At 38.0% G+C, this 22749-nt stretch overlaps 1 protein-coding gene across 2 annotated transcripts in view; it reads left to right on the top strand.

The window, feature by feature from the left end:
* The window catches only part of MFSD14B (major facilitator superfamily domain containing 14B), a 99368-nt gene that overhangs the window by 63855 nt on the left and 12764 nt on the right, over positions 1 to 22749 (top strand). For both annotated transcript variants that reach the window (XM_081067018.1, XM_081067019.1), the window contains exons 4-5: positions 8651 to 8778; positions 10833 to 10947. In XM_081067018.1, the coding sequence (XP_080923144.1) occupies positions 8651 to 8778; positions 10833 to 10947 (243 nt within the window). The remainder of the gene's footprint in view (positions 1 to 8650; positions 8779 to 10832; positions 10948 to 22749) is intronic.

Genomic DNA, 22749 nt, shown 5'->3' on the forward strand with positions numbered 1-22749 from the left:
GCAGATGAGATATCCTACGAATTTTTAAAGGTCACATGCGGGTGTGGGACCAACCCATTCCATATGTCTACTCCTCCTACTAGGTGGCTTCTTTTGTATGTCTCTAGTTGTAGGGCTTCAGTTTAGCTAGACCTCATGTGCTTCTCAATAATGGTTGTCCCGTGATTTAGTTGTAATTGATGTGGTCCTAAGAGCAGGTGAACACAGCATTTACCTACTCCACCATCTTGACTGGAAATCTGCCTGTTATATTTTAATTAAATAAATGTAATTGCTCTCTTATCTGCTTGTTTCTTTCACTGAATCTTGTTTACTTCTCTCCCCACCTCAAAAATAAAAATAAAAACACCCAGTCCTCTTGTCTATATTGTTCTTTCCTTTAAGTCTCTGTTACTAGCTGTTCTTTCACCCTCCTCTTGCTTCACAAACCTGGTTTCCCAGATTTTAGTTAAATTACTTTATGTGTCACATTTCACATTTGCCCTGTTGGACGGATTGGTATGCACCCTGGAAAGGGAAGCTGTGTACTGTGCAGGGTCTCAGTGGGTTCTAGGTCAGGAAGATGGCCCCTGTTTTAATATTGTTTCTATGTGAAAAGATTTGTGTTTTTCAGTTATTGAACTAAAAACTACAGTTCCATTGTTGTGAGATTTTCTCTCTGATCTACTTTTAAGAAATGAGGAGATAAAAGTTATAAGTAAAATACTGTGTGAAAAATCAAAATGAATGAATCTAATTTGGGGGTAACACGTTGCAAGTTCCTCATTGCTTATTAAGGAATACTGAAAATTTGTCATGGGACGGAATCAATACAGTGCTTTTGTGGTCATTCATACATGAGATAAGGGAGGAATTTGAGTTGCCCAACCACACATTCCCAAGCAGAGGTTGAAGGCAACCTTCTGTCTTCTTATTTCAGATTTCATACTGTAAACATGTGTCCTTTTTCTGTTGTATTTAGTGTTACATTTTTTGCATTTTTGTGCCTTTTGTTGCTGATTTTGCTATTTAAGGTGTCCCCCAGTGTAGTACTGAAGTGCTATCTAATATTTCTAAGTGCAAGAGGACTGTGGTGTACCTTATGGAAAAAATACTGTTACTGTAGATAAGCCTCATTTAGGCATGAGTCATAGTGCTATTGTCTGAGAGTTGAATGTTAATAAATATTAAACAAGATACCTTTAAATACAAACACATAAACCAAGGTTATGTATTAATTGGTTGATGAAAATATGTGACCAGAGTTTTGTGTTTTTCCAGGTGCATTGAATTTGCTAATTTGGTGTTTGTGGTAACCTTATAGAGCATAAACTACTGTGAATAATGAGAATTGACTGTATTTCTGATAAAGTATAGAGCTTTGATGTTAGTCTGGTTTTAATTCTTAAACATTTTGTTCTCATTTGTTAATTGTGCTCTGCATGTTTAGGCTTGATGTACTTGCCCAATCAATCAAAGTACAAATGTCCTTCTCAATCTACTGCTGTAATAATATAACTCTGATAGGATCTAGGACCAGATTGGGTAGTGAAGAAGTAACTCTGAGACAGAAGAAAATCTTTGATTTTTCAGTTTTCCAAAGAATATTTTAGCATCTTACTATAAATGTACATTTTTCCAGAGGGTATGTTCAGTATCTATTATGGTCACTAAGAATTTGATTTAAGTAATATTATTTAATGAATGGATTAAATTACAATTTAAATCTCTAATCTAGAAGACAATATTTTTTTCTGTAAAAAGTGCATTGTTTTAAATATAATTTTAATGGTTGTCCTTCTCATATTCTTTGTTTAAAAATGGTGTACATTCCATATTTTAAAGCATTGTGTAAAATCTGATCAGAACTGTCCAAAACTTCCCCAGGGCTCTTTGTGTTTGAAAAATTTTGTTGCTGCTTTTTTTTTTTTTTTTTTTTTTTGGTGGTGGTGGTGGTAATTTCTACAGCTTTGTCCTCTTAAATTTCTTTAAAAATTTTTCTTGACCCATTCTGTACTACCCAGGTACTCAGGTATTTGATATTTTTAGAGAATTTTGAAGCAATATAAAACTTTTTCCTTTCTAAATTTCATGAAACTGATAGTCACAGGTCCTGAATTTGAGCCCTGCTTCTGTAGTCATTTAGCTCTTTCTTAGTTAAAGGAAGTAATTTAATTCTTGATCTGTTACTCTTTTTTCCCCCTTCATCTGCCTCCCCCCCACATTCCGGTTCAAGCTGTTGTTTCTCAGTCTAGTTGTGTAGGACACAGTTCCCTGGCCCATGCTGGTATTTTGAGCCTTGCACTCCCCCCTACTGAGGCAGTCGGTCGCCGGTTGGCCACAGCAGCTCGTGACAGCTCACGCTGGCTGCCAGCTACTCATGGCGGCACGTGGTAGCCCGTAGCAGCACACAACAGCTCGCGCACGCGATAGCACACACCAACCTCTGGTTGCTCATGGCAGCCCAGCTCCAGGGAGAGCTGTTGTTTACAATCTTAGCTATGGAGGGCGCAGCTCACTGGCTCATGTGGAAGTCGAACTGGTGACCTCAGTGTTAGGAGCACAGTTCTCCAACCACCTGAGCCACCAGCCTGATCTGTTACTCTCTTGACATAAGAACATACTGAATGTCATGGAAATCCACTGTGGCTTAGAAATTACAAGGATTAATATTTTATTTCAGAGGGGCCACAAAGCTTTTCTCTTCAGCCTGCATGCCCTCCACTGAGTCTCTCACTCCCCTTACTTCACTTTACATGCCTGCTGGCCATGGGCTCCGGGTGTACTGGTGGCTGGTGAGGATTGGAACCCTATTTCATTTCTTCCCAACTATGGAAACTACTGTGAGTTGATTTGCTCATAAAAGTTCTATTCATTTCACCAAATGAAAGCCCATATTTACCAGGCCCTGTGATAGGCCCCAAGGGTACAGAGATGAAAAGAAACCATTCCTTTGACCTTAATCTCAGTTTTTAATCGAAAGGAGAAGATAGACAAAAAACAAATAATTGCAATGGAGTTATTACAATTACAATAGAAGTGACATACACCAGGTGTGGGGAAGTTTGTCTTGTGCTCCCCCAAAACTGGTGTGTTTAATTCTATGTATCTAAGAGTATATAGAGGTGGAGATGCTTCTCCCTAGAGTTGTGAAGAATGACTAGAGAGAAGGGGGAGGAGATTTAAGATGGCAGAGTAGATAAACACTGTGCTTGCCTCACCCCGTGAACACTTCAAAATTACAACTAAATTGTAGAACAATCGACCTGGAGAACCATCTGAAGTTTAGCTGAACAGAAGTTTTCTGACTAAGAATGTAAAGAAGCAGCCACACTGCGACTGGTAGGAGGGATGGAGATGTGAAATGGGCTGGGCCCACACTCATGGTTGAAAATCAGGAGAGACATCTCAGCCACACAGGTTCCCCGTGAAGGAGCAAGAGACTCCAGCCCCCGACACCAGGCTCCCCAGTCTGGTGTACAGGTGTCAGAAGGAGGAGCCCCCACAACTTCTGGCAGTGAGAAACCCAGGCAACCTCTTAAAGGGCCGGGGCAGGTACTCATCCTGGGCTCTAGCAGAGGGATGGTAATGCTGGGGGCTTTAAAGACATATGGGTAGAGACTGAGTTGTGTAACTTTGGGGTGAGGACTAGAGAGACAATTCATTCCCATTTTCCCTGTGTAGGGCCCTCTTCCTGTGTAGTGAGCAGGCAGGCACCATCTTTCCTGTGTTGAGCTCTCCTCCACAGGCCAAACCTGAATCTGATTGGCTTGGTAAGAGCTGCTGCTCCCCACTGCTGACTCATTGAGCAACTGAACCTTACAGGAGCTGGCAGGTAGCAGCAGGCCTCAGAGTGTCCTGGCTTTTTGTGGAGCTACCCCAGTCCTGGTACTGGTGGGAGCTGTGCTCTGTTCACAGTGTGGCCTCTCCTGTGCACCTCCAGGTATAGCACAGGCAGTGACCAACCGTGGATTGTTTTGTAGCTCCTACCAGGGAGTCCCCAGCCAGTCACAGGCTGACCTGGCCTTGCACTGGAGCCCCTCCCAGGAGGCCCCAGAACCACCATACTTGGAGGTTGGCTTCCGATCACAGCAGAGCACCACCCAATTAGCCCCATAAGTGGCACACACAAAGGGTGGGCTCAACAGGAACCAGCCCACTGGGGTGAATCCTGCTTCACTGGGTAAGCCCCCCACACTGCAGCCCATAAGCTGTGGATGTGGCCAAATCCCAAAGCCAGTCAGCCATGAGGGTAAATACCACCCACTGACATGCCAACATCAATCAAGTCTCAACTATATCAATCAGGAGGGCACACACAATCCATACTAGGAACACTCCTGGAGCATCCAGCTCAGGTGACCAGAGACACTGTGCCACTGGGCCCCATAGGATCCCTACTACTTAAGTCCACCTGGCAAGACTTGGAGATATAACAGCTCTGTCTAATACATAGAAACAAGCACAGACAGGCAGCCAAAATGAGGTAACAAAGAAATACATCCCAAGTGAAAGAACAGGAGAAAACTCCAGAAAAAGAACTAAACATAATGGAGCCAAGCACCTACCAGACACGGAATTCAAAACAGTGGTTATAAGGATGCTCACGGAATTTAGTGAGAACTTCAACAAACAAATAACAAGCATAAAAAAAGGACACAGAAAACATAAAAAAGAACAAGTCAGAAGTGAAGAATATCTTAAGTGAAATGGAGAATGCACTAGAAGGAATCACCAGCAGACTAGATGAAGCAGAGGATTGAATCAACAATTTAGAAGACAAGGTAGCAGAAAACACCCAATCGGAACAGAGAAAAGAAAACAGAATTCAAAAAAATGAGGATAATTTAAGAGACCTCTAGGACATTAAGCATAACAACATTTGAATTATAGGGGCACCAGAAGGTGAAGAGACAAAACAAGGGATTGAGAATCTATTTGAAAAAATTACAACTGACAACTTTCCTAACTTGATGAAGCAAATAGACATACAAACCCAGGAAGCGCAGAGTTCAAAACAAGATGAACCCAAAGAGGCCCACACCAAGACACATCATAATTAAAATGCCAAAGGTTAAAAGCAGAGAGACTCCTAAAAGCAGCAAGAGAAAAGCAGTTATTAATAGTTACCTACAAAGGAGCTCCCATAAGACTGTCAGCTGATTTCTCAACAGAAACTTTGCAGGCCAGAGGGGTTTGGCACATATTCAAAGTGATGAAAAGCAAAGATCTACAACCAAGGGTACTGTACCCGGCAAGGCTATCATTTAAAATTGAAGGACAGGTAAAGAGCTTCCCAGACAAGAAAGAGCTAAAGTTTATCACCACCAAACCAGTATTATAAGGAATGTTAGAGGTACTGCTTTAAGATGAAAAAAAAAAAAAGATAAACATGAATAATAAAATGGCAATAACTACATATCTATCAGCAATTGCTTTCAATATAAGTGGATTAAATACTCCAATCAGAAACATAGGTGGCTGAATTGATAAGAAAACAACCCTCACATATGCTGTCTACAAGAGGCTCACTCCAGATTGAAAGACACACACAGACTGAAAGTAAAAGGATAGAAAAATTATCTCATGAAAATGGAACTGAGAAAAAAACAAAACTGGGGTAGCAGTACTTATACCAGACAAAATAGACTTTAAAACAAAGGCCGTAACACAAGAGAAAGAAGGACCCTATAATCCCACTTCTTGGTATTTATCCAAAGAAACCCAAAACGCTACTTCGAAGGGACCTGTGCGTCCATATGTTCATTGCAGCATTGTTTGCAATGGCCAAGATGTGGAGGCAGCCTGGGTGTCATCAGTGGGTGAATGGGTAGAGAGTAGGTGGTATGTATATACAATAGATAATTGCTTGGCCACGGAAGGGAATGGGTTCTTGCCATCTGTGGCGGCATGGATAGACCTGGAGGGTATTGTGCTGAATGGAGTATCTTAGACAGTAACAAACAGATGCAATGTGGTTTTGCTTATATGTGGAATCTAAAGAACAAAACAAACAAACGTAAACAGACTCATACCATCTTTCCCTGAAAATAAGACCTAACCCAGAAAATAAGCTCTAGCATGATTTTTCAGGATGACATCCCCTGAACACAAGCCTTAATGTGTCTTTTGGAGCAAAACTTAATACAAGACCCTATCTTATTTTCAGGGAAACACAGTAGCTACAGAGAACATTTTGATGATTGTCAGATGAGAGGGGGGTTGAGGAGGTGAGAGAAAAAGGTGAAGGGATTAAGTAGTACAAATTTGTAGTTACAAAATAGTCATGCGGATGTAAAGTAAAGCATAGGGAATATAGTCAATAATATGGTAATAATTATTATAATGCCAGGTGGGTACTAGACTAATCAAGAGGATCACTTCTTAAATTATATAAATGTTTAACCATGTGCTTTTCACCTGAAATTAATATAAAATATTGAATGTCAACTGTAACTAAAAAATTTTGAAGGGGGGAAGGTAAAGGGGAATAAGAGGTTCAAATTTCCAGGTATAAAACAAATAGGTCATGGGGATGTAATGTACAGCATAGGGAATATAGTCAATAATATTGTGATAGTGTGGTACAGTGTCAGATGGTTGTTGGACTTACAGTGATCACTTCTTTAAATACATATATAAATGTTGAATATTATGTACACCTGAAACTAATATTACATTCTAACTATATTTTTAATAAGAGTTTTTAAGAAAATAAAAATGATGACTAGTAGTTTACCAGGTCAAAGTGTGGGAAGTGCATGCAGGCATTGCATATAGCAAAGTATAGGGTGTGTGTTAGGTGCCAGATTCTGTAGGGTCCTATTTATATGTTATGCTGAAGAATTTTTAAAACATGAAAATTTCAATACATAGAGGTAGAAAATAATGAATACCCATGTACTCATCACACAGTTTCATTATTTATCATTTTCCCACCCTTGTCTCATGTATCCCAGTTTTCTCCCACCCATTTTTATCTGTAGTATTTAAAAGCAAAATTCAGACACTCATTATTTTACCGATAGATAAGTACATGCTGAAAAATTTAAACTCTACGCAATGGAGACCTTAGCAGGATTTTAAACAAGGGTTCAAATTGCTCAGGTTTGCCACTAATCAAGGCTGCTGTTTGGGCAATGTGGAGGACATAGTAGGGGGAAGTAGGACCAGTGTCGGGGCCAGTGAGGAAGGAGATGGCTTTATTTTAATCCAGGTAAGCAGTGCTGAAGTGTGTCACAGCAAGAGATGGACAAAGAGAAGTTATTAAGAGGGAATGATCTGGAAAATAGTCTTGGGGAGTGGAGGGATGGAGAAAAAGCTTTGGAGGGCTTCTTAGCCACAGTGGGAAGTGTGAGGGTGTGGTCAGGTTTACAGTAGTCCTGTCTTATCTGCAGTTTCTCTTCAGTTTCAGTTCTGTGGCCAAACACAATCTGAATATATTAAATGAAATATTTTAGAAGTAAACAATTCATAAGTTTTAAATTACGCACCATTCTGAGTATCGTGATGAAATCATGTGCTGTCCCACCTGGCACATGCATTATCCCTTTGTCAAGAATATCCACAATGTACAATAAGATATTTTAACAAAAAGAGATCACATTCACATAGGTTTTATTACAGTATATTTTTGTAATAATTCTATTTTATTATTTATTCTTATTAGTCTCTTACTGTGCCTAATTTATGAATTAAACTTTATCATGGTTATGTGAGTATAGGAGAAAACATGGTATATCCATTGTTCAGTATTATCTGTGGTTTCAGACATCCCGGATGGATGAGGGAGGGACTACTGTAAAGGGACCCCTGTGCATGTTAAATGTCCAAGTAAAGAAGTCTATTTGGCTGTAGGCACAGAGCTCAGAAGACAGAGATTGGAAAGCTGTTGGTAATAAAGGTGGTGGTGGTTGTGTGTGCAGACAGAGCATGTAAAGTGAGGACTGTGGCACCCACAGGGTCTGAGGGTCAGGTGTGTGGCCACCTCAGAGGGCCCTGAGGTGAAACAGGAAATTGATATGAGCATGGCCAGCCAAAAGCCTGACTGGCAAATAGTGGGGAAGTACTAAATGTGAGTTTCTTTACTGACGTTGCCTATGTGTGGTGTTCTGACCCTTGGCCTCAGTTCTGTTGTCTAGTTGCATTATCTCCTTCCTAAGTTCACCAGGCAGATAGAACTTTAACTTTTCTTATGGACATTTGTTGTATGTATATTTCCCCTGTCTATCCCTATTTGCTTATAGGTGCTTTGAGAGTAGGTGTGTATTCATTTGGGTATCTCCATTGCATCAGTTAATTCAGAGCTTTGCATATAATAGATATGCTATCCATATTCATTAAAATGAATTAAGTTTCTGGCTTCTCCCATATGCTTGGTGTATGTCCATTTTAAGGGCCAACTGTGCATATATGTATTTCATATCACCTCTGTTTTCCAGTTTCTCCCAGAAAACAAGCTCTTACCCCTTTTTTCCCTTTGTTAACAGTATGTTTAGAAATTTTGTTAGAATTTTTTTGAATGACAGTTTATACTTAATGTTTCAAATTATTTTGTTTTGGAGCCAGTACAATGAACTGGAGCATTTAGAAATTCATTTAGAAAATGAGAATTATAAGTATTGGGGGATCACATCATAAATCTGACCTTTGCTTCCTTTTTCTTCTCCAGGGCCTGCTCTCTTTTCTGAGTGCCCCGCTCATAGGCGCTCTGTCTGATGTGTGGGGGCGGAAGCCCTTTCTCCTTTGCACCGTCTTCTTTACCTGCTTCCCAATACCACTGATGAGAATCAGTCCGTGGTAAGTAGCTCAGCTTCTCATCATGACTGCCTGCCTGGTGTCACATACAGATAATCCATCTGTAGAGCACTGAACCACTTCAAAGCAGTTGTATCTGTGTTTTCATTTGATCTCTTTGGTAATACTGAAAGCCAGATTGGGCAGTTACCATCGTGCTTATTTTATAAATGGGGAAATGAAGAGATTATAGAATTAAGTCTAAGATAAGTTACTGAGGTGAAGAAATAGAAATAAAAGGTGTTGTTGCCATGAGGTCAGTTACAGGATTGGTCAGTTACTCACTGCTGTCGCTCAGTTGACTTTGCAAATTTATTGTTTTTGTCAGCCCATTGGTCTAGGGCACTGATATGAACATAGTTTATATCAATAGGCAGGAGTACTTTTATGTGTACTCGAGTAAGGCCAATAGCCTGTTATAAATCATGTGAATTTTAATTTGATCTCAGTTTTTCATGATGAATAGGAAGAGACTATTTAGCATGTAACCAAGTCTATTTAGTTACTAAAGATGGGTTGGAATTTGTACCTGAGCTGTAACTTAGTTGTTTTGCAAGAGTCCGGAGGATGTAGTTTGGCCAAAATTCATGTTGCTGATCTTAGCAATGTGAAGAACACACCTTAGAATGGAAGGGTTTGTTTTCAATGCAATTAAAACATGGGGGGAGGGATTCATGTGAAAATATTCTCATTTGATTATCTGATCAGAATTTTATGTCCACGTTTGTCACATTTGTTAGGTACCCGTAATGGATCATTTATTTTCTCTCAGATGATGAATTTTTATAAAATACTTTTTGGTATTGAGTTTTTCTGTCCAAGAACAGGTTATGCTTTTTCAATGAATTAGGCTTTTTTTATGTCCTCTGAATACCTTGAAATTATTCTCTTTAGATTGTTAAATGATTTCATGTCTTCCCTTCCAATTTTCTTGCTGCTGCTTTTGCTACTTGTATTGGCTAATGAATAATGTTAAATAAAAGTGATGATTGTGGACTTTTCTTCATAAAGGAAATGTAATGTTTTATCAGTAAGTGTTAAACTAGCTTTTAGGTTGAAAAAATACTCATTCCTATTATATCTAGAGATTTCTTTTTTAAAATCAAGATTGGATGTCAAATTTTATTAGATGCCTTTTGCATCAATGGAGATCATTTGATTGTTCTCCTTAGATCTGTTACTATAATGAATTACATTAGTAGGTTTTCTCATATTGAAACATCGTTAAGTCCTGGGATAAAACCTACTTTTTGTTCTGTGACGTTCTGTTTGCTAGTATTTTAACTAGATTTTTAAAAAATCATCTCTGCATATGATAGAAATTTTTGGTCTTAATTACATTAATATTTTTTGTTATGCTTTCTGCTTTTGTGTGGCTCTTGTAAAGTCATTTGCTATATATGTCTTTTACATAACTAAAGCTAGGAAAAATGTAGAAGGTTTTTATTCCTCTTGTTTTTTGCTTTCTTTAAAACTATTACTTGCTCTCTCTTTTTTTTTGTCCCTGTCCACCCTCCCCGGTTTTTAAGCCATTGTTTCTCAGTCTAGTTGTAGGGCACAGCTCCCTGGCCCATGCTGGTATTATGAGCCTTGTGCTCCACCCGGCTGCCAGTCACTCACGATGACTGCTGGCCACTCACGCCAGCCCACCGAGCTCTGGCTATTCACGGCAGCCCAGCTCCAGGGAGAGCTATTGTTCACAGTCTTAGCTGTAGAGGGCGCAGCTCACTGGCCCAAGTGGGAATCGAACTGGCGGCCTTCTGGGATGAGGAGCACAACGCTCCAACTTCCTGAGCCACTGGGCTGGCCCATCTCTCTCATTTTTTAAATTGCATGTTCTGGCACCCTTTGAGCAATGACAAAATTAGTATGTTTCTACTTCTTGCTCTCCATCTTGATTATAATTTTTAAAATTATTCTTTATGTCCTTAAATATAGTTATACATGCATATTTTTCAATTTATTTCTTGGTTTATAATCTACATATGTTTGGCTCTGGTTCTATTAATGTATGTACACTACCTCTCTTGTGGGTAATTAAAATAATCTTTTTATAGGTGGTATTTTGCAATGATTTCCGTTTCTGGAGTCTTCTCAGTCACGTTCTCTGTGATATTTGCATATGTCGCTGATGTAACTCAGGAACAAGAACGAAGTACTGCTTATGGATGGGTAAGATAATAGATTTGGTTTTTTAACCAGAAAAATAATTAACATTCTATTAAAAATTCACTGAAAACTGAGGTTTAAAATAAGTAGTAAATATTGACTTAGATCAAAGAAAATCTGAAGCAATTGAAATAAAAAAGACTTACAAAAAGTTAAAAATAGCAAGATCGAAATTTCTAGTAATTTATTCTCTGGTTTTAGGGTTGGAAATTGGCAGGAATGTCTGAGTTGTTACTTCCTAAGTTTTTAAAAAGTTGATTTGATTTATTTCTGTTAGTCGATCTCTTGACAAACCCTAAACAGTAAACATGTGCTAAGATTAGAAGACTGTGCACCTAATTCGAATTGCAGAGGTGTTAGAATGTCAGCCATTTTAATCCATTGTTGTTATATTGCTGGTTGTGTGTCTCAGTCACTTATTTGGGACATGGTACTGCAAAAAAGGGACTACACTCATTCAGCAAGCAGTTGTTGAATGCATTCAAAAAGTTATAGGAGACCTCTTTTTTTGGATAATTGAGTGTTAGACACTCATTTCTAATTTTCCTAGGCATGATAATGGCATTGTGGTCATGTAGGAGAAGAGAGCAGGCTGAAGGTTTTTTAGGTCAGATCTTGAGAGCTACTCAACTGGTTCAGGGGAGAAAGAGGGCATGCGTTCATTGCGTGAACCTGTTGATGTTGTTGGAGAGGAAAAATTTCCCCTTCTCATCTTCTAGGTTCTTTGGCTGGCCTAATAATTAAATTGACATGGGGCAGATTAACAAGAGAAGAACAAATTTCATTTTATACATACAGGAGCCCCACAGAGATATAAGCAAGTCAAAGGTAGTCAGGCTCATGAGGCTTATGTGCCATCCTGAGCTAAGGAGAAAAGGGGGTAGGGTTCTGGGGCTTCAGAGGAATAGAAGACAATTCACAGAAAGTTTAAAAGAGCAAATGTTTGGTAAACAAATATTTGCTCTGCTGTGCAGATGAGTTTTTCTGATATAAAAAGTTGTCTTTGGTAATACTGTGTTTCCCCAAAAATAAGACCTACCCCGAAAATAAGCCCCAGTTAAGATCGTCAGCCAGACATATGTGTTTAGTACGTTATGACGATGTTCCAGAAGATGACATGACTGTATTTGAATAAATGTAGATTGTTGTACATGAAAAAAATAAGACATCCTCTGAAAATACACCCTAATGTGTCTTGGGAGCAAAAATTAATATAAGACCTGGTCTTATTTTCAGGAAAACACCGTAGTTCTTTGTGGCATAGGCTCTCATACCTAAAAAATTTTTAGGCTGTTAAAGGAGAAGTATAAAGCTTTTCCTGAGTCTTCTGGGTTTTAATTGCCTTCAGCTTAAAACAATCCACATGCAGAAGTGGCACAGTTTTGGGTGTTATATGCTGCCCTCCCATTGTATATTGTGCTCTTCACTCCACATTCCTGTTTTTGACAATGTTTACAGTAAGAACGTAGAAGAAAAATGTTTGCAGTAGAAGGTTGAATAGGTCAGAGGGGAATTGAATGCCAGAAACCCAGATTACTTCTCTTCTTTCCCAAGTCTTACGTTTTCTTTTAAATCCCAGTTCTTGAAAGATAGTAAGTAGTCATTCCTTGTTGACTGATTGAATGAATAATTGCACAAATCAATGATGGACATATATATATATATATATATATATATATATATATATATATGTCATTACTGCTGTTCCACAAATCAGAACAGCAATTTTTACTTTGTTGACTTGAGACATCAGTAGTTTAAAAACTTCCTCCTCGACCTCACTTCCCCTCTAGCTACTACTACCTGCTCTCTCCTGGTCTCCCTTCTTTCCTCCTCCCCTGAATGTCTCTCATGCCATGTCCTAAAATGGACATCTCCAGAGTACTGTGGAAGAGCACAGAGAGTACTCTGGAGATGTCCGTTTTAGAAGCCTCCATGGAAGCTGGGTGTTCAAGGTGGGCTCTTAAGGGTTAGTCAACAGAGAGTTGAGAGGTGCCAAAAGCCTCGATTATCACACTTGTGCAACTTTACATCGCAGGAAATACCCATTGGGATACTCGTTTCTCTCCAATTTTATTAGATTTTTGTTCCTTGCTTTTAGTAGAAAAATCATTCACAAATGCTGTTGTGCTGAGCAGTAGGGCTTTAAAGAAAGATTTGAGAGAGTGAGTTCTGGAACCAGTGACCATAACGTAGCACCCCTCACTAGCTCAGTTCTTTATCTGTTAATTGCAGTTATGATAATGCCTGCTTATCAGGGTGTTGAGAGGAGTCAGTAAGAGAAGCTGCTGGCACAAGTATCAGGCTATCTGGACTTGGTCATGGGACTCAGGGTCTTGGCTTGTGTTTTTGGATGAGATTACCATTTAAATTGGTGAATTTGGGGTGAAGCAGATTGCAGACTGTGATTCATAATGTGGAATGTTCTCATTCAATCAGTTGAAAGTCTGAACAGAACAAAAAGCAGGAAGGAAGTTGATATGTGTTAAACACTACTATATTCCATGAACTAACTTTGCCAGGTGTTTTACTTGTCTAATTTATCCCTAACATCCCAATAATGTAGATATTTTTACCCTCATTTTATGGAGAAAGAAATTGAGATTTGGAAAAGTTATGTAATTATTCAAAGGTCCCAGGACTAGGAGTATACCCAGTTCTGTCTGACTCCAAAGTCTAAGGTGAGATACCATAAAAGGAAAATAGCCCCAGGAATCTTTATATTTACTCCTTTACATTTTAGATGTTCAGATGACAAAACTGAAAAACAAGAGAAAAAGAAAAAGCTTGCAGGCTACCTATCTTAGAAATGTAGGAGGATTTATTGCCAATTAATACAAGATATCAACCAAGTCTAGCTGAGGTTCTAAGGAGCGATTTGAAATTTGTTAATATATAAAATGTGGGGGCGGCCAGTTGGCTCAGTTGGTTAGAGCACAGTGCTCATAACACCAAGGTCATCGGTTCGATTCCCATGTGGGTCACTGTGAGCTCCGCCCTCTACAACTAGATTGAAAACAACGACTTGACTTGGAGCTGATGGGTCCTGGAAAAACACACTGTTCCCCAATATTCCCTAATTTAAAAAAAAAAAAATGTGTACCTTACCCTACAGAAACTCCTCCAGTAAACCCAAGACCACAGCAATGAATAGTCACCTTAACTAATGAATGCTCATTGAGATTGTTGTGGTGAAATCATCCTTTAGATTTCTTTACCTTTAGAGTCATATTGAGTGTTAAGTGAAAGAGTGTTAAGCATTTTGCATAGAATTTGATGGGGTCATAGATCTCAGGAGCTCATTTATTTATCCAACAAATACTTACTGAGCATCAACTCTTTGAGAGTAATATTCGTATATATGATCAAATAGAACAATTAGGAAACCACTGCTGCTCTCTACCCCCATGTAAGATTTGAAATTTGGTAACTAACCTTTTTACTTTTATTTCCCTACTCCACATGATTAAATTGGCTCCCAGAATATTCACTATTATATAGTTCAATATTAAGCAGAGATTTCCCCGTTGAATTTCTATTTTTCTCACTATTGCTGTATATGTACATACATACATACATTCATACAGAAAAATGTGTGCACATTTTAAGAAAGGAAAAACTGTATTAAAATTGTAATACTCAATATATACCGATAACAAAAGATGATACAAGTTACACTTGACTTCTGCGATTACAAGAGGTGCTCAAAGTGGTTCCCGTCAGCGTCCAGACACTTCTGATTACAGTGAAGTACTGCTTGGGCAACGCTGAGCAAAGTGTCTATATATATGCTGTAATACATATTTATTTATTTTTGAAGAAATATATATATATATATATGTGTGTTTGAAGAAAATAAACTGATCTCCCAGGTGCCTCAATGCACATCTACTTAGGGAATGCAGGAAGGAAGATTAGGATAAGTGTGCAGTAAGAGGGAGACATGACAGGAGGGAATCTTGAGCCCTGAAGAACCTGATATCAGCTGTGTTAGGAGTAGGGTGGGCCTGCCCCTCTGTCCGAGAGCACCCGACCTGCTGTGCCATCTAAGTTGGTTATGTGGCTTTGGGCACTTCAGATACATAGACTTGTAAATAATAATGTACATAGACTTGTAAATAATAATGCTCGTCTCTTCTCTGTTTTGCAAGACTTAAAAGAAAAAAATCTCATCAAGATTTCAGCCTTTGCTAATTTCCAGTTTTCTCCATGGCAATATATAAATATTTAAATTATGGAAATAACAGCAAATAATCAGAGCACTTCCTCCGAGCAGTGTTGCAATGTGCATCACGTAGGTGGGAAAGCTGAATTTAACAGTTTACAGTGGTTTGGAGGGCAGCATTAAATAATAAGCATTCATCTCATCATCAGTATTTCTTTCTGCTCCTTGGCATCTGAAGTAGCTACTGTATCCTTTTCAGATTGCAGGGGTGGAGGGCTTCTAAAAGGCAGTCATTTTCTATTCAGTATTCATATATCAAATGTATTCTTACATATTTAATCATTGTTATATAGATAATAATTTAATTCCGTTGCTCTTAATGACCAAATCTTAAGTTACTGAGCAATCTTTATTTTAGAATATTTTAGAATATGTCTAGTTGGCTATAAGACAGTTATGATAGCAGAATTAGAAATGCCTTTTTGGCAAATAATGAAATAAATGATTGAGTTTTCCTGTGTACTCTGATCTTTAGATTCTTTTTTTTAATTTTAATTTATTAGTTTCAGGTGTACAAGACAAGGTAATACTTAAGACGTTCATCATTTATATCCCTCACACTGTGAACCCCCCTACCCCCATCCACTATCCCTCCGATCTCACACCGAGCCATCACATTATATATATAAAATTATAGTTGGCATTCATTATTGTTTAGCTTCTGATGTACAGTGCCATGATCAGGCATCCACAGTATCCCTGAGGTGGTCTCCCAAATAGGACACATGTCCATCGGATACCCAACAAAATCTGATCTTTAGATTCTTTACACTTGGTATGCTGAGGAATTTGAAAAAGCAGTTTCAGCTGAAATTTAGCAGCTGTAAGTTTGACTACATTTTAGTGGGAAAGATTAATTTGAGAGATTGGAAAATGGCTTCTAGTTCTAGTTCTTGTTAAGTTCTTTTTTAACTTAAGATAGTTATTTAACTTTTTTATTGCTGTTTATTTGTGCATTATATAATAGAGTATCTTCTTGATTTACATACAAAAATGCAGAAAGGATTAAGATAATGGGAAACTTAGGAATAAATGAATGACCCATTTTGTGCAGATACTTTGTGCACCTGCGGACACTGCAGTAATGTTCTCTTAGCTGTTTGCATGTCATTGCAATTTATAATAGAGTTACGTGAGTGCCTGGATCTTTTGAAATGTAGAAAGACCTGAAAGATAGGAGCTCCGTATTCTTATTCATGTGCTACATGGTAGATAGTTAATAAATACTGAACCATGAAATTTCTGTTCCCGAAATTGGAATTTTCTACACCTTTCTTTTCCCTAGTAATGATTTTATTTCACTTTTGGCTTTTATACTATTTTTAGTATAATTGCAATTTCAAATACATTGTATTTTTTATTTCAGTTGGGTAAGGAAGAATGTGATTGCTAACCAGGAGTGTATTTTAATCATAGATAATGATTTTTGTGGTTTCTATTAAAATCCATTAGACATTCAGGTAACCAACTTATAAATATACTTTTGACACTCAGTTTGGTTATAATTTTCAAGCTGCCATTTAAGCTTCTGAGCATTCAGATGACATTCCAAAATAAAAGGAGCATTCTACATACTTACAGGGAAGCAGTATGAAGAGGCTCCACATCAATTCAAGTTACAAGTGTAATCAGTTGACTCTGTGGTCTCTGGTATTATCTGGAGGTTGGGGGTGACAACGTGACAGAAATCCACAGCCCAGGGATCTGTCTGTTTAAAAAGCTTTGACTTCTCTCTTAAAAAATCTTTGTGTGTGTGAGTGTGTGTGTTATTGTAAAAAAACTAAAGAAGAATGCAAGGGATTTTCCTCCCTCTCAGTGCTAATGAGATGATCACCAAATAATAAAATTGGGAAACAGTGCATATTTTAAAAGTAATTTTTTATTTCTTCAATTACAGTTGACGTACAGTGTTATTTTAGTTTCAGGTGTACAGCATACTGGTAAGACGTTTATATAACTTACACAGTGATCACTCCGATAAATCTCATGCCCATCTGACACCATACATAGTTATTTTTTTAAAAAGTTACTACAATATTACTGTTTCCCTGTGCTGTACTTTATATGGCATGCCTGTTTTTATAACTGGCAATTTGCACATCTTTATCCCTTCCCGTTTTTCAGCGATTTCCCCAACCCCACTCCTATCTAACAACCATCAAAATGTTCTCTGTATCTATGAGTTTGTTTCTGTTTCATTCATTTATTTGTTTTTCAGATTCTACACGTAAGTGAAATCATATAGTATTTGTCTTTCTCCGACTCATTTCACTTAGCATAATACCCTCTAGGTCCATCCATGTTGTTGCAAATGGTAAGATTTCATTCTTTTTTATGACCAAGTAATACTCCATTGTATATATGAACCACATCTTCTTTATCCTTTCGTCTGTTAGTGGACACTTAGATTGATTCCATTTCTTGGCTATTGTAAATAATGGTGCAGTGCACGTAGGGTTGTATATGTCTTTTTGAATTAGTGTTTCGGGTTTCTGTGGATAAATACCCAGAAGTGGAATTGAATTGCTGGGTCATATAGTAGCTCTGTTTTTTATTTTTTGAGGACCCTTTCTACTGTTTTCCATAGTGACTACACCAATTTACAGTCCCATCAACAGTGCATGAGGGTTCCCTTTTCTTCACTTCCTTGCCAGCCTTGGTTGTTTACTGATTTATTGATGACATCCATTCTGAGGTGTTATCACACTGTGGTTTTAATTTGCATTTCCCTGATGATTAGTGATGTTGAGTATCTTTTTATGTGTCTATTGGCCATGTGTATGTCTTCTTTGGAGAGGCCTGTTAAGTCCTTTGTCCATTTTTTAATCAGATTTTTTTTTTTGGTGTTAAGTTATGAGTTCCTCATATATTTTGGATACTGATCCCTTATTACATGTATTATTGGTGAATATCTTTTCCCACTCAGTAGGTTGTTTGTTTCCTTCACTGTACAAAAACTCTTTAGTTTGATGTAGTCCCATTTGTTTACTTTTTTTGTTTGTTTCCCTTGCCTGAGGAGACATATCCAAAAAATATTACTAAGAAGTATGTCAAAGAGTTTACTGCCTGTTTTCTTCTAGGAATTTTATGGTTTCGAGTCTTATATTTAAGTCTTTACTCCATTTTGAGTTTATTCTTGTATATGGTGTAAGAAAGTGATCCAGTTTCATTCTTTTGCATGTGTCTGTACAGTTTTCCCAGTACCATTTATTGAAGAGATTGTCTATTCATGTTGTATATTCTTACTCCTTTGTCATAGATTAATGTGAGTTTATTTCAGTGTTCTCTGTTGTGTTCCATTGATCTATTTGTCTGTTTTTATGCCACTACCTTACTGTTTTGATTACTATCACCTTACAGTATTGTTGGAAATCAGGTGGCGTGATACCTTCAACTTTATTCTTTCTCAAGACTGCTTTAGCTATTCAGAGTCTCTTGTGGTTCCATATAAATTTTAGGGTGATTTGTTCTACTTATGTAACAAATGCCACTGGTATATTGATAGGTATTACATTGAATCGGTAGATTGCTTTGGGTGGTGTAGACATTTTAACTGTTAATTCTTCCTGTCCCATGAGCAGGGTATGTGCTTCTATTATTTGTAATTTCTTCAGTTTCTTTCTTCAGTGTCATAATTTTCCAAGTAGAGAGGTCTTTTACCTACTTGGTTAAATTTATCAGTTCTAATACTTTTTTTGATGGAGTCTTTAGGGTTCTCCATATATAGTATCATGTCATCTGCAAATAATGACAGCTTTACTTCTTCCTTTCCAATTTGAATGCCTTTTATTTCTTTGTTTGTTTGTTTGTAGTGGCTAGGACTTCCAATACTATGTTGAATAAAAGTGGTGAAAATGGATATTCTTGTCTTATTCCTGATCTTAAGGAAAGCGCTTTCAGCTTTTCATTGTTGTGTATGATGTTAGCTGTGGGCTTGTCATATGTGGCCTTTATTATGTTGAGGTATGTTCCCCTAATTCCCGGAGAGATTATTTTTTTTTTTAATCATAAATGGATACTGCATTTTATCAAATGCTTTTTCTGCATCTGTGGATATGATCATATGATTTTTATCTTTCATAATCTTTCATAATGTTTTGATTATGTGGTGTATGACATTAATTGATATTGTGTGGATATTGAACCAACCTTGCATTTCAGGAATAAATCGTGGTGTATGATCTTTTAAATGTATTGCTGAACTCAGTTTGCTAATATTTTCTTGAGGATTTTTTCATCTATATTTATTGGGAATATTGGACTGTATTTCAACCTCTGTCTGTCTGTCTCTCTCTCTCTCTGTCTCTCTCTCTCTCTCTCTGTCTCTCTCTCTCTCTCTCTCAATATCTTTTTCGGTTTTGGAATCGGTAATTCTGCCCTTGTAAAGTGAGCTTTGGAACCTTCCCTCCTCTTGAATTTTTTGGACTAGTCTGAGAAGGATAGGTGTTAATTCATCTGTGAATGTTTGTTAAAATTTACTGTTGTTTGTTGGGCATTTTTTGATTACTGATTCGATTTTGTTACTAGTTATCGGTCTGTTCAGATTTTGTTTTTTCGTGTCTTGGATGTATTATTCTAGGAAGTCATCCTTTCTTTTAGGTTGACCAGTTTGTTAGCATATAATTGTTGATTGTATTTTCTTGTAATCCTTTGTATTTCTGTGATGTCATTTGTCACTTCTCCTCTTTCATTTCTTATTTTATTTATTTGTGTCCTGTCTTTTTATTGATGAGTCTGGTTAAAGGTTTGTCAATTTTATTTATCTTTTTAAAAAGATAGCTCTTGGTTTCATTGATCTTTTGTACTTTTTAAAGACTATTTCATTTATTTCCATTCTACTCTTTTTTATTTCCTTCCTTCTACTCACTTTGGGCTTTGTTTGTTGTTCTTTTTCTAGTTCCTTTGGAAAGATATTGTGACATTTTTCATTTCTTGAGGTATGCATGTATTGCTATGAATTTCCCTCTTAGGACTGCTTTGGCTGTGTCCATAGATTGTGGGTCATTGTGTTTTCATTATCATTCTTCTCAAGGTATCTTTTGATTTCTTTCTTGATCTCATTGTTAACCCATTCATTGTTTATTTAACCTATATGTGTTTGTGTGCTTTTCAATTTTCTTCTTCTAATTCATCCAGTTTCAAACCACTGTGGTCAGAGAAAATGCTTGATATGATTTCAGTCATCTTTAATTTGTTGAGACTTGCTTTGTGGCCTAACGTGGTCTTTCCTGGAGAGTGTTCCATGAGCCCTTGAAAAGAATGTATATTCTGCAGCTTTACAGTGAAACGTTCTACAAATATCAATTAAATCCATCTGATATAATGTGTTATTTAAGGCCGCTATTTCATTGTTGATTTTCTGTCTGAATAATCTATCTATTGATGTCAATGGGGTGTTACAGTCCCCTACAATTATTATATTACTATTGATCTCTGTGTCTTTATGTTCACCAATATTTGCTTTATATATTTAGGTTGGGTGTGTAAATGTTTACAAGGGTTATGTCCTCTTCTTGGGTTGATCTTTTTATCATTATGAAATGTTCCTCTTTGTCTCCTGTTACTACCATTGTTTGAAAGTCTATTTTATCTGATACAAGTATTGCTACCCTAGCTTTTTTTCATTTCCATTTGCATGAAATATCTTTTCCATCCCTTTACTTTCAGTCTGTGTTTCAATCTGTAATGGACCTCTTGTAGACAGCACATGTATGAGTCTTGTTTCATCAATTCAGCCAACCTATATCTTTTAATCGGAGCATTTAATCCATTTACATTTGAACTGATTATTAATAGATATGTTATTATTTCCATTTTATTCACATTTATGTTCTTTTGTCTTCTTCCTCTTAAAGAAGTCTTTTTAACGTGTCTTCTAGTACTGCTTTGGTAGTGATGAACTCCTTTAGCTTTTTCTCAACTGGGAAGCTCTTTATCTCTCCTTCAATGCTAAATGATAGCCTTGCTGGGTGGAGTCGTCTTGGTTGTAGGTCATTAGTTTTCTTCACTTTGAATTTTTACTGCCAATCTGTTCAGACCTGCAAAGTTTCTGTTGAGAAATCTGCTGACAGGTTATGGGAGCTCCCTTTTAGGTAAATAAGTGTTTTTCTCTTTCTCTTTATGATGCAAATGTTGTTATGCTTGATGTTGTCCCAGAGCTCCCTTAAACTGTCATTATTTTTCCTTTCTTTTTTTTGTTCTGTTCTGATTAGGTGTTTTCCACTACCCTGTCTTCCGAATTGCTTATTGTAGCCTATGCATCATCTAATCTGTTGATTTCCTCTAATGTATTCTTCATTTATGACTGGTTATTTTTTATGTTTTTATTATCCCATTTTTATATTTTCTAGCTTTTTGTTAAAATTCACAGTGAGTTATCTATTATTCCTCTAAGTTCACTGAGCATCCTTACAACTGGTGTTTTGAACTTTGCATCTGGTGGATTGCTGTCTCCATTTTGTTTAGTTTTTTTTCTAGAGTTTTGTCCTGTTTTTTTCATTTGGGACATGCTTTTTCATCTCCTCATTTAGGCTCACTCCTTATGTTTGTTTCCATGTGCTGGTAGTCTGGTGTTTCCTGGTTTTGGTACAGTGGCCTTGTCTAGTAGGTGTCTTGTGGGACCTAGTGGCACAGTCTCCCTGGTCAGTTGAGCTGGGTGCTCCACATTTATATCTTGTGTGGATTGTGTGTGCCCTCTTGTTGTGGTTGAGCCTTGATTGTTGTTGGAAGGGATTGGCCCTCAGGATGATTGGCTGTGAGGGAAGGCCGGGACTACAGCCAGTGAGCTGGGTGAACCATTTGTGGAGGTGGTTGGGTGGTGCTCTGGTGTGGTCTGAAGCTGGCCTCCACTGAGTGTGTTGGTTACGGGGCATCTTGGGAAGGGCACTGGTACAGGCCGAGGTCAGGTCTGCCTGTGCCTGGGACCACCTGGTAGGAGCTACAAAATGATTTGCAGAAGGTTGCTGCCTGTGATGAGGTCGCGGCACCTGGGAGAGTCAAAGCTGTGAACCAAGGCCGACTGTCACTAGTGTCACACTTAGCAAGAGGTACAGGACACACCAAGTCCAGATGTTGCCTGTTTGATGTTTTTGAACCTTTCAGAAATTTTAGGAAAGTCTACAGCTGGAGTCTATGCCGTTCCTTTGTTTGGAAAAGCCAGCCACTGGAAGTCACTTGGGCAGAACCCTTGTTTGGGTGGGGTGAGTTATCAGAGAATCATCAGGGTGGGGCGAATGGCATTAGCCAGGTTGCTGGAGACCCAGACTTCACTCTGCCTGTGCCTGTAAGTTGGGTGCGCGGAGGGCTCAACAAAGGAACAGTGGAGTCTGTGAGCACTTCTGTCAGGAAAAAATTGCCCATCCAGCCCTTGCCCTTAAGCCAATGATTCATTAACTCCCATTATGTTCTTTTCACTTTTGTAGCTGCTGCCCCAGCGCTAGAGCTCAGAGGGAGTCTGTCAGTGAGTAAGTCTGTTTGCCAGACTTTTAAGAGGAACGCCTGCGACTCTAGCAGCCCTCTGTCTCACTCAGCTGCATTCGCTCTGGTTTCCACAGCCAGAAGTTATGGGGACTTCTTTACCC

The sequence above is a fragment of the Rhinolophus hipposideros genome, assembly GCF_964194185.1.
Source record: "Rhinolophus hipposideros genome assembly, chromosome: 11".
NCBI lineage: Eukaryota > Metazoa > Chordata > Mammalia > Chiroptera > Rhinolophidae > Rhinolophus > Rhinolophus hipposideros.